The sequence below is a fragment of the Clupea harengus genome, chromosome 10 (assembly GCF_900700415.2).
Source record: "Clupea harengus chromosome 10, Ch_v2.0.2, whole genome shotgun sequence".
Lineage (NCBI taxonomy): Eukaryota > Metazoa > Chordata > Actinopteri > Clupeiformes > Clupeidae > Clupea > Clupea harengus.
The window spans coordinates 17,086,182-17,099,291 of NC_045161.1; the positions used below are offsets into that span (position 1 = coordinate 17,086,182).

General features: G+C 47.5%; 1 protein-coding gene across 2 annotated transcripts in view; it reads left to right on the forward strand.

Annotated features, from left to right (window-relative positions):
- Nucleotides 1-312: 312 nt before the first annotated feature.
- si:zfos-943e10.1 (GRAM domain-containing protein 2B) overlaps nucleotides 313-13,110 on the forward strand; it is a 17,253-nt gene continuing 4,455 nt past the window's right edge. The window contains exons 1-4 of one of the 2 annotated variants that reach the window (XM_012830271.3): nucleotides 313-573; nucleotides 12,363-12,509; nucleotides 12,634-12,694; nucleotides 12,829-12,901. In XM_012830271.3, coding sequence (XP_012685725.1) covers nucleotides 482-573; nucleotides 12,363-12,509; nucleotides 12,634-12,694; nucleotides 12,829-12,901 — 373 coding nt within the window. In that variant the 5' untranslated portion in view covers nucleotides 313-481. Of the gene's footprint in view, nucleotides 574-4,702; nucleotides 5,394-12,362; nucleotides 12,510-12,633; nucleotides 12,695-12,828; nucleotides 12,902-13,110 lie in introns of those variants that run through there. The other variant, XM_031574200.2, reaches the window with a different exon arrangement.

Sequence of the window (13,110 nt, forward strand, 5' to 3'; positions counted from 1 at the left end):
CAAGGACAAGGGTTATCAAATCAATTCCAGAGGCATGAAGGCCAGAGACAGTACTGCGGAACATGTAAGTTAGACTGTTATGATAACAGTATGCATCAGTGTCACATGTACAAGAGTGCAAAGGCTGATCCTGTACTTCTCGTAGGCGACCCTATCTCTGTTTCGGAGACCCCACCCTACCAAGCAAGTTAATTTGATAGCAGAAGGACGTGGCCTTGTTCCAAATATGGTCATGGGTGGAGTGAGAACTCGAGAGCCGCTCTGTGATTGAAAGATGCGGGGTGACATGACTGTTTTTTTCTAGCTCATAGCCGCTGCTCATTGGCTGTCAGACTTGGTCCGATTCAGACTCATTTTCTTAATGAGTATAGAGATGGTGGACGAAGGAGGAAAGAAGTAGAAATCTAGCCAAGCAAATCTTAGGTGACGGGAGACCGGCAGTGGTGTTTTGATCCTGGATCGAACACCGGTTGGAGATAGAATGCTTGAAAACAAGAGGGAAAGGTTGAAAACCTTTTTAAGGAAGATAGACGAGAAAGCTATTTTCAAAATCAAACATTTCATGAAGGAGAGGTAAGATGCCGTTAGCTGATTGCTAAACTGTCCTATCTGATACCGTTATGTTGATGCTAGCTTCCCAGCCGTTATGCTCGAAAATAATGACACTGCTCTTCTGGAGTTAATGTTGAACTGTAGTTTATACTTGTATGTGATGTTACCGTGTGTTCAGTCATTGATACGAAAAGTTACTTATTGATAGGCAATTGTAGAAGGAGTGCTAGCTGGATAACTTGCTAGTAAGCAATCTGGCCTTCCGTTAACCAGCCAAGCTAGCAAGTTGCGCTAGCCAAATTAGCTTCTATGTAACTTTACGTTACACGTTGGCATTTTAAAAGCCAACCTAAGCAGCCCTCTGCCAGTGTTCCCTATAATTTTCTATCGATATATTGCTGGTACTTGGGACGGAATGTATGCCGTTAGCATTGAATGTTGGGGAGGCTAATGACTAATGTCATAAAGTTAGTTGCTTTATTAAGTGAAACCAATAGCTAGTGTTGCAATTTGTCTCACTGACTCCCCCTTATTTGTGTTGGTGCTAATTTGGTTGCTTCATGAGCGCCTTGAAGAAGGGTAAAGATAACATTACATTCCGTTTGAGAGCTGCAGACGAAGGCACAGTTAAAGATGTGTTTTAGGGATTTTTTGAGATAGTGAAATGATTCTTAGACATAGTGGTTTCGTATGGCATGACTGGAATTTCCAGGTTAACTGTGAGTTTCCCTTGAAATTGGAGGGTTGTTTTTTCGCTCTTAGTGATACATTTCTTTACCCAGTGATGCTGTGTAAACTGGAAAAATCCCCATGTCATTACTTTGTTTACACCGGTCTGATAGCGCCTTCGGGAGCCGAAAATACCCTCCACCAGATAAAGAGGTGATGGTCACGCTCGTGTCATTGTTCCATAAAATCTGCCGCACGCAGGCACACCTCCGTACTCAATCCTAATTTATAATCCCCCGACTTCCCCTGCGAAGAGATGTGTTACACCATGAAGCCATCCATACGGGTCAGACGGCACCTGTGTGCCCGCCAGTGTATGTCCTTCTCCACACGGAGTGGCCTGGGTGGTTAGTGTTAGTAAATGGAGAGACGTGAGAGCCATGTTGTGTTTACAGTCTATTAATACCTCTGACTGCTGCCATTCGGGCACAGGTGGTGTGCCAGGTGCCTGCTTGGCTGAGGGAGCATGAGGGTTCTCACAGTCCTTGCCTTGCCCTATGAGCTCCCTGCAAAACTGTGGGCAGAGGCGGTGTGTGGTACACTTCCATGTCTGTGTGTCATAAGTAACATGCAGTTTTTTACAGAGCACTTGCAGGGAAAGCCGGGTGGGTTGTGTGTGGGCAGTGAAAGGCTGTCGTGCACAGATGCCGGAAAGCTCTCATTAGTCTGGGTGGGGCAGAGAGAGGAGAGGAAGGAGCGCGTGTGTGTGTGGTGACTCCCGTAGGTGGCGTGTCTGTTGTCTGAAAAAGATCATAGACGCACATACACACATTCATAAACTATGTTCTAAGGTTGTCAGTGGAGACTGAATTGCAGGCTAGCTGTGGGGTTGTAGCGCTGCCCAAAGCCACATCTCTCTGCAGCGAGGGCGGGGCCTGTCAGTGCAGGACGGGGTGCTCTGTCATTAGTGTGTTAATGATTCTCCCCCTCCGGCGTTGGCCCTGAAGGCGCCAGAAAGTTCAAGGTATTCCTCCTCCAAGGGCCCTTTTTGGACTTCACAGAGGGCTGCCAAATTCTGCATGAAACTCGCTCTAGGCTTTAGCTTTCATCAAGGCTTCATGCCTAAAATCCAGTCATGTGTGTGCCTGTGTGTGTGTGTGCCTGTGTGTGTGTGTGTGCCTGTGTGTGCGTATGTGCCTGTGTGTGCGTGCGCCTGTGTGTGTGTGTGTGTGTGTGTGTGTGGCACAGAAAAGGAGAAATACCAACATTACAGCAGTGCAGCTGGAAGGAGGAAGAAGCTTGCAGTTCTGCTCTTTTTAAGTAAAATATTTGAATATTTATTTTAAGAGTGCATGTGTGCGTGCGCGTGCATGCGTGCGTATCCTCTGCGTCATCCTCAGCTGAGGGATCTGGCCATCTGAAGGGAGGGTTAAATTCCGTGTCTTGGCCCTTTCCCAGATCATGCGGAATTCAGGTGGGAATTCTAGCGTTCTGGATAAGAACCGTTGGGTGTTTTAAAAGAAAAGGCCCTCTGTTCTGACCGACAGTCACACTGCAGAAGAGCATCAACCGCCTGACTGTGACCACACACACACCACACACACACACACAGCTCTTAGTGTAATGCCAGAATAGCAGCCTGCTGCTGTCGCTGCCTGTAGTGGCTTTGTTTTAAATCTCAGTACAGTGTACCCAGTTCACACACACACATGCACTCTCGCAGGCACACACGCACTCAGCTGACACACACTTAGACACACACTTAAACCCACACACACACACACTACTCACGCAGGCACATACACACTTAGCTGACACCCACTTAAACCCACATACACACTCACACTGGGTGATGCCTGATGGCTGAAGCTTAAATATTGTTCCTGCTGAGATTATTTTGGCCTTGATGGACCAAAGTTTGCCATCTTGAGTTAGTTTTACAGCCTTGTCCATTAGAGTGGTGAAACACTGGACTGTTAGGCAATGCAGATTACTGGAAGCTGTATGTGTATGGAAGTATGAGGAAGCTGTATGTGTACGTATGTGTACGTATGGGGAAAGGGTTGGTCATCTGACTCATACGCTCTTCATGTTACACATCTGCTCTGTGCTCTTGGTCTTTTGGTCTTTTTCGGTCTTTTGGCTAGTTTGGCAGTTTCCTCAACATTTAGTGGCTGAAGGTGCAGTCTCCTGGAAATGGCCAGTAGATGGCGCCACCTGTCAGGCATGGCTTTGGATCCTGCTGACACCTGTGGTTGGGTCCCACTCATCACCAGAGCTTTTGTCCAGAGCCCCTGAAGGCTTTTTGCCTGACTGAATGAGACTGCATTCTAGAAGGGCTGAAAGGACTTACTACACACACACACACACACACACACACACACACACACACAGACATTCCACCCTTACATCACTACCAGGAAGTTTAGTGCATAGAGATCTGGGAGGGGCTGATGGTAAGGCACCTCTGGCTCTCGGTTCTTCCTCATAGTGGAACCGGAGTACTGGTGCTTCCTCATAGTGGGACCTGAGTGCTGGTTCTTCCTCATAGTGGAACCTGAGTACTGGTTCTGTCTGAGGGTGAGCAGATGAGAGACCTGCCAGGAGTACAACCAGTAACACTCACTCACTCACTATCTCTCTATGTGGTGTCGGGTTAGAGTAACACACCTTTATGTTGTATAATAACCAATTAGCAACTCTCTGTTACACACACACACACACTTTCTCTCTCACCCAGTCCCAAAGGCCCATGCCTTTGCCAGCAGAGCTGCAGTTGAGAATGTTATGTGCCTGTCAAGCTCAGTCACACCATGTTCTCATGTCTGACTGGGCCTACAAGTTTGTAAAAAATTGTGTGTGTGTGTGTGTGTGTGTGTGTGTGTGTGTGTGTGTGTGTGTGTGTGTGTGTGTGTGTGTGTGTGTGTGTGTGTGTGTGTGTGTGTGTGTGTGTGTGTGTGTGTGTGTGTGTGTAAGAAATGGGGTGCTGTTTGGGTTGGTCCAGCTTGGAGATCCCCCGGAAGCTGAGCGAGTGTGTACACACACTCCAAAGACACTTGAGGAGGACATGGGATTAAGTTATTGTTGGCGTGGGTTAATGTGAAGCATTATGAGTCAGAGAGACTTATTTGACCAGGAGCGCACACACAGCGAGCTCATGCTCTATGGATCAGTAGGACACTGACTGTCCCACGTCTTGTTTGTGATCAGCTGACTGAAGTGTCCTTCGTGACGTGTGTTAGTCAGTCATCCCTCTTTATCTTCTGAGGAGAGGCACAGTAGTCACTGGTTGGGCTGATGAACTTAAGCTTTCTCTCTCTCACACACACACACACACACACACTCCTGAATGACTTCATCTTTGAGCAGCTAAGCCACCTGATCTCATTCATGGCTGTTATGTTCCCATCATTTGCTTAAGCGTCTGAGAAAGGTGTGTGTGTGTGCGCGCATTTGCTTAAGTGTCTGAGAAAGGTGTGTGTGTTGTACCCGCTGGCCCAGTGAGCTTCTGCAGGCGTGGCTGGTGTTTTTATTTAAACTCACTTCCTGTTCCTCTACTTCCTGCGTGGACATGGGAGGGGAGCCTCAGAGGCCTTGGGGCCCTCACCCCGGGGAGAGGCTGTAGGGCCCGGTGTGGACGGTCAGACCCCGCGTTGACTGGGTCGGGTCTACTGTAAGGGAGGGGTCTGATGACAGGAGAGGTAGAGATGGTGGAAGAGGGAAGCGAGGGAGGAAAAATAGTGAGAGGGAAAGGTAGAGAGAGACCGACCGTTGGAGAGAGAACTGGAATATTAGTCAGTGATTCACCTCCTACAGCCAAACCTCCCCCTGTTGCCAAGGCAACGCAGACTGACTCCGGAGGATTTAATGCAAACCTCATACATTCTCTCCCTCTCTCCCTGTCCCTCTCCTCTCTCTGCGCATGCGGAACCTTCAACTCTGCTTTATTATTTTGCGGCAAACAGGGCTGTAAAACTGAGACCTTTAGACACTGATATCCTGCCGCTTCCGTAACCACACGCGCACACACACTTAAACACTCATTGGCACTCGGACGCAGTAAAGGCAGCTCCATGATTCTGGTTTTGGTTTTGTGTGCTAATGGAGCGCGTGATGGCGACGACCCCTCAAACTGAGGGAGAAGAGGTGACCCCAGGGGTGAAGAGCCACAGGTAGGAACCCAGAGGGTCGTCTCAGGCCTGGGGGGGGGGGTTACATTAAGCGCTCATGGTTACGCTGTACGCTCGTGCCTTGACAGTGTTTGTGTGCTTGTCTGTGGAGTCCTTCTGCCTGACTAGCAGCTGAGGTTTTGAAGAAAGAGCTGAAAGAGAAGGAATTCCAGTGCAAACTAATGCAGATGCCTATTCACTCTCTTAGACTTTAGACTTCTTCCCTGTGCCCAGACTAAACCGTGCCACTCCGTCTTCACTCTGCTTCATTCACTCTGACTCAGACTGTGCCACTCTGCCTCTCCAGGGGTGTCGCTGCTCCATCTGACACTCGGGCTGCCTCTCTGTCCTCTGTCTCTCCTCCACGGCCTGATCATGGAGTCTGGGCTGCCTCTCCTCCACGGCCTTAGCATTGAGTCTGGCTGTGGTCCTCTCTGTCCTCTGAGCATTGTGTCTGGCTGTGGTCTTCTCTGCTGGCTGAGTGTGAGGTGTGAGTGAGGGCCCGGGGTGCTGAGGAGTGGTGTCCCCTGTGACACTACAGGGTGGAGGAGTCCAGTGGGGTCAGGTGCCCATAGTTATGCTGTTTAAAAGATGCAGGGTCTTTTTATTCTGTTAAACCAGCTGTGGCATGATGGGAAAAGTATTTCTGTATTTAACGTGAAGAAAGGATATCTGTCAGACAGCACTTGAAGTATTGCCATCAAGGCTGCTGCTGTTTTAGATCATATAAACTTGTATCACAGTAATACACTCTTTAACACTTGGGAAATGGTATTCCTCTGGAGGAATATTTTCGTCTTGTTGCAATATGCCTTTTAAAGCATTTTACTTTTCGTCCTAGAAACATAAAAATAACACCCCCAGAAACTTTGAATCTTCTACTTTTCGAAACAAAAAAAGTAATTAGCATTTTGTAAGGAGAATAGAACTAAAATTACTCTCATGTTGTTATTGCTGAGGTCTTCTAGAATTATAATCATATATGCCACTTCTGCGTCAATGTTTTTAGTATGTCAGACTACCTAAAAGAGTCTAACAGACCTCGGTCTCCCAAGTGTTAAGGCTGATTCATGGTTGTATGAAGAGTGCTGGTGTGTCTGCGTAACGTTAACTTGTAGTTGGAAGAAATAAACAGTAGCGGACCGAACTCCGTAGACAATAGACATTGTACAGTCTGATAACTCTGTTATTGTAACCCAAAAATACGTCTGAGGTGATTTGTGAAGCTAACTGTCCACGGGTAAGCAACCAATCCCAAGCGTCGGGTAAGCAACCAATCCCAAGCGTCGGGTAAGCGGACCAATCCCAAGCGTTGGGTAAGCGGAACCAATCGCAGTTGTTGTCTGCGTCGCCGCAGTGTGTAGTTCCATGTCTGGGGAGGTGCGCGGCAGGCTATGGCGCAGGCTATGGTGTAGGGGACGATGCTATGCTTCATTGATTTCAACACAAGCAGAAATCAGCCTTTGGCCGTGTGTGTGGGTGTGTGCGTGCACTTGAGGAGAAATTGATCTTTAGTATCTGCTTATACAGCCATCATCTCTTGGCCTTGTAGGTTATGTGATGGCCTTGTAGGTTAGGTTATGTGGCCTTCAGGGTTATGTGATTGTGGTGTGTGTTGGTGGCATAATGTGATAAAGTGAGTGTGTGTGTGTGGTACGGGGCGTGGTCTCTCCTCAGGAGCGAGAGGAGAACATTATGTTTGTCACCTGCGTGTTGGCAAACACTCCCACCATCTGCTCCTCATGGACCACCTGATGTAGGCTCGTCCACATTCCCTGCGTTTCCGTGTCTCAACGCCACACACTGCGAGTGTGTTTGTCTCTCAGCCTTTTTGCTTTCTGCTTGTTTCAGCCTTTCTGGGCAGGAAGCAACATGCAGACCAGGTGTATGTGTGTGTGTGTGTGTGTGTGTGTGCGCGCACGCGCTACTTGTGGCTGACTGTGTTCTGATAACATTATATCAGATATATTTTCCTTGCACGAACATGCACTTCCCACTCTGTATGTGAGGGGCCAAGCTTTCTTTCTCCTGGCTGCCTGTCTTTAGGTCACATGGATAAAGCCCTTTTGAGTGGTGGTCGGTTGGAGGAACGTGTGAGGCCAACTCCTCCTCTGCCTGCCTGTGGACTGGTATGGCCTGATCTCTGAGGACTGTGTGCTCCAATCACAGAGTGGTGTAATCTGACACTGTGTGTGATGAGGGCCATGTGAGTGTTGATGCATGTTGGCAGTGTGAGGCCTTAAGTCAATAAGTCATGAGGGCCAGTGTGCTTGTTGCGCCACGTCACACACGTCACTCGTGTGTGTGTGTGTGTGTGTGTGTGTGTACGTCCCCACTGCCACACCACGTCCCAAACGCAGAGGACTCTGGACATGTGATTGCCGCTGCTCTACAGCGCAACATCACCCCACCAATCTAATGACCAGCACAGTCAACTCTATTATCAACTCCACACATCACCCCACCAATCTAATGACCAGCACAGTCAACTCTATTATCAACTCTGTCTGTCAACACAAACATACACACATGGACACATCAGGTTGTGGACATACTCATCTCACATGCCAAGAAGGCAGTGTTTTACTGACTCTTTATGCTGTGGCGTGATGTCATGAGTTTTAAACCGGCTGTGACAGAAAGGGACCGTGTTTGTGTGTGTGTGTGTGTGATGTGTGCACACACACACACACACACACACACAGAGCAGACTGAAGGCAAAGTGCCGGCAGGCAGCAGATGGAGCAGCCTGGAATGGACATCAGCTCCCAGGCGGTCACCACGCAACACACACACCACTGCCAGGAGGATAAATAGGACACGCCATCACTTAACACAGAAACACAGGCAAAGGCAGGAGGAATTCTGGAGATATACAATTTACTGACGCTGTGCTCCTGGATGCGTGCACACACCCACACACACCAGTTTGCTCACTTAAGGGCCTGTGGTGTCTGGTTTGGGCACTTTCTCTCTCTCTCTCTCGTAGTCTAGTCTCTTTCCTTTGTTCTCATCTGGGATAATGATGCGTTTAATCGCATTCCTCTCTCTCTCTGAGCTTGTGTGTGTAGTGAGTCCTTAGAGGTAAAGGCTGAGGTACACTTGGGTACTGTGGAAATGGCTTTGCACAACACGGATAGGTCCGTGCTCGTCGGTGTGTCCTAATATGCTCGTTTTGGTGCTGTTGTGGCCAATCTGAGCGCGTACACACTACGACCTTATTGTACTGAGCATATGGGGACTACTGCAAACTCAGTTTCGCACATGTGCAGTCAATACAGACATCTCCGTACAGACACACACTTTCGCTGCGGCACTGACCGTCTGTGTGGACTGTGTGGGTGAGGACGTTTACATCATCCACACCTTGCGGGGACGGCATTCCCAGAAGTATACCAAACACTTGAGACTACAAAGTGGCGCTTTCTAGGTAAGTTTAGCGGTTACAGCAGTGGAATTTTACAGACACGGCCAGGCAGGTGTGTTTGAGTGTTCTGCTAGTCCAGGCAAAGCCCTGGAACACACACACACACACAGAGGGAGGAGTTCCATTACATCAGCCTGCTTGAGGTGTCACACCATTTCAGCCGAGACACTCCTCTGTGTGGAATGTGTGTGTGTGTGTGTGTGTGTGTGTGATTGGAGGAGACACACTGGTCTCAGCTCTACGTTGGGTACAGGCAGCTCAGGGTCAGCTTTCAGTCAGGCTCCTCTTCAGCTCCTCGGTGTCTTTCGGTGCATTGGCCTCCGTGTGTGTGTGTGTGTGTGTGTGTGTGTGTGTGTGTGTGTGTGTGTGTGTGATCTCTGGGGGTTCTCTGCTGTGGACGTGAGCTGCTGCCGGCAGGGCCTGTTTGAGACTCTTGGCCTACAGAGAACCGAGGGACTGATATGAGAAGGTCCTGGAGCGTGCGCTTGTCCAGAAAATTCGGAGATCGACTGCACAGGTAAGGCGCTGATGCGTACAGCGATGCTATCGGATGTGTAGACTGCAGGCTGTTGGCCGTGCCCTCCGGCATGAGTGTGGCTCTGATCCGGCAGACTCCTCAGATGGGTTGGGCCGCCGTTTTGGGATGTGCGCGCAGACTGCTTGAGTTCTAGGGTTACAGCTATAGTTACAGGGAGGAGGGGGGGGGGGCTCGTCTTTCTAAGAACACGCAGGGAAGAGGACACTCAGACGTCAGTGTCTAAAAAAGAGCTGTCACACACACGCACAAACACTTCCTATCTGCTTTAGCAGCATAGGACCAGTACCACGGTCACAAGAGGTGTGTGTGTTTTTTTTTTCCATGTCTGAAAGATAAAGATGTGTTGGCGTTGACAGCATCTTTCTGCTGGTCTGTGTGTTGGTTACTCATCAGTGATGCAGGGCCTGGACCTCTCTTGATCTGGTGATTTTATTTTTGTCTCGTTTCCTCTTTTGGGGGGCGGGGGTGATTCTCTCAGCCTGGAGCTCTGAAGGTCTGCTGTAGACGTCTGACTTCCAACACACACAACCCACCCCTGCTACAAAAACTGGTCTTTACTACACACACTGGACCTTCGGGCCATGCATCCCAAAGGGCCTACACTGTACATAATCGGATCAGATCTGATGTGAAGCTAGCGGAAGCACTGAGCTGCTGCAGTGGGTTGGGATTTTGACTGGGTCATCAACATAGACGTTAGGTTTTGTATTACTGGGCGACGTGTGTGGAATGGTGCAGCACAGTGTTCTGTGGTTCTGTTTAGGGCGTGTGTGTTGCAGCTGAGTTGCCTGTCTTGTCGTTGATGTTAGAGCCATGCCTGAGACGCGTGACTCACGTAGGCAGTGTGCATATGCTTTAACCTGTTCACACGGGCGCCCAAATTAAAATCAACAGGTAACAGTCCGCGAGTTTCGCAGTGAGCGAATGTAAATGTTGTTGACATCACTCGCATTCACTGACACATGATGCATATGTGGTCACAGTTGTTGTGTGTGTTTTTTTTTTTGTTGCTTAAACTTCAATACATAGCACAATCAACTAGCTAGCTAGCTAAACTGAACAGCATCACTTTCTCAGGAATTTGAATGTAATTCAACACAATTCAAGAGAAAAATAGTTAATGTGCATTAGCTAGCTGTTCATTTTAGGCTAGCAAGAAAATGTTCACAATTGCAAACTTGCTACTAATTAGCTACGTGTTTGTAGTTAGCTAACAGCTTTTTCCGAGTTAACTAAGGTCTAGCCGACTTGTTTAGTTCCATAACCCAGAAACAACAAGCTAGAAACGCCCATTAGTGACCAGCAACAAGGGTTACTGTAACCCACCAAACAGTATTTCTAGTGGTAGAGAACACGTCTGACACGGACAATCTCTGTTTTCTGCTACATGTGTGGAAGGGAAACTCTGGACAATATCCAGACCTGATTCTCTGGATATTGTCTGGCTACACGCACATGTCTGGGGGGGTGAAAGTGTTTTGTGTGTCAGGTGTAGGGCTGCACGATTAATTGAATTTTAATCGCGATCACGATTTTGGCTGCCACAATTAAATGAGGATGATCGTCTGCGATTAAAATGCGTGCTCGAAAACCGTTATTCTGTCTCTTCCGGGTTTATAAGATACCTTGAAATCGACCGAGTGATGGTAATTTTTCAAGGTAGCATTGATGCAGCCTTGAAGCTGCCTATTATCCATACAACTGTGCGCCAGCTCCCTCCGGCAACTGCAAATTGTAAATAAAGATGGCGGACCAAACTCCGCTGACAGCTGTGTTTTGTATGTAAATAATTCCTTGTTTTCTCGCTTAGATTTGTTTTAAAGTTACAGAGAAATAGACACTGTACCATCCGATAACACCGTTTATGTAACCAGCAATAATGGTTGATGTGATTTTGCGAGGCGTCAGTCTGATTGGTCCAGATTTGACAGGAGAGTCTCATATTCAGGACGACCGTTTACATTTCATTTACATTTAGTCATTTAGCAGACGCTTTGGTCCAAAGCGACGTACAAGGGAGAGAATAGTCAAGCTACGAGCAATAGAACCTGGTGTAACAATAAATACTACTTTACATAAGAAATATAAGCTACCGTTTACCAAACTCCGTTACGTAGCTACATATGCCATGTGTTTGTATGGTGAAGACTGATATTTAATGACAAAGTAGGTAACATAGCTAGCTACTAGCTAGCTTTAGATTCCTGCGCTAGCAAGAAGCCTTTGCTTGCCAACTGTTGTAGCTAGCTCTTGCTGCTGAGTTTTCAAAGTTGACTTTTAATGTTTCAATGTTAAATTCCATGATCAGGGTGTTTTTACTGCTTTCAACACTGCTAGCTACAACAGTAAGCAAGCAAAGGCTTCTTGCTAGCGCAGGAATCTTCTGAGGCAGTCAGCGGAGCTCTAGAATCTTAGCTAGATCAGCAAGCTAGCAGCTAAACAATACAATGTAATAACATGAGAGGACAAGCCACGTTTGCAATTACAAGGGCTAACTGTAAGAATGATGAACAAATTCAATAAAATGATCTTTGTGACTGATATTACTGTTGTTTACTGTGTAGTGCTCAACACTTCATACTAGCAGCAAGCTTAAAGCTAGCTAGGAGCCATGTTACCTACTGGCAGATCAACGTCAACTGTTGAACAGGGGGGCGTGGCCGGAGCGAGATCAGCGCAGACGTGACAGTGGTTTCAGTGGTTTTGTTTTTTAATTAATGTTTGTTCATCATTGCGATCGTTGTTGTGTTTTTTGAAAGAATGCAGGCCAAAATACAGGGGAATTTGGGCGATTTTTATGCACAAAATGATAGAATGAATAATCGTGATAAATAATCGTGATCTCAATTTTGATCAAAATAATCGCGATTATGATTTTGGCCATAATCGTGCAGCCTTAGTCAGGTGATCATCATGCTTAGAGTGAAGTAATCAATCTCTCTCTCTCTCTCTCTCTCTCTCTCTCTCTCTCTCTCTCTCTCTCTCTCTCTCTCTCTCTCTCTCTCAGTTATACGGTGGAGGGGGCTCCTGTCCCTGGTGGGAAGGTGAGGAAGGGGAAGTCACTGAAGAAAGTGGAGCCGCGCAAAGCTCTGAGTCTGGAGGAGTCTCAGCTGGAGAGCCTGCAGCCCAGAAGTCCAAAGCTGCTCCCCATCAGGTGTGTGGGTGTGTGTGTGTGTGTACCCTGTTTGTGTATCTGATTTATGGACCTCATCAGTTTAACATTACTACTAGAGCGAGTGTGTGTGTTGATGTTAATATGCCTCTCTGCTGTCCTCCAGGTCTCAGACATTTGACATTGATCGATCATCTGAAAGGACCGACAGTATTGGCTCCAGAAGTGTGAGTATACTATTGAGCTGATACACACATACATATATACACACACCATACACTGATTAACTCAACCAAACACACACACACACACACACAGGTATGCTCACCAATCTCGACGGTTTCTGTCTTCTCTTGTGCAGAGTTTTATTAAGCACAACAAAACATTCCACAAGATCTTCCATGATATTCCTGAGACCGAAGACCTCATCCATGGTAAGATGCATTATGGGCATATTATAAAGTGTGTGTGTGTGTGTGTGTGGATCCGTGGTGTTGTAGTACTAAGGCTGTGTTTAACTCTCCCCCCCTGAAAAAGCAAACATTATGAAGTGTGTGTGTGTGAGATTGGACACAATGAGAGAGGTGTTGCCTCAACCCACTTGTCAAACACTAATGTTAAATTGACCTCTGGCCTAGTTACT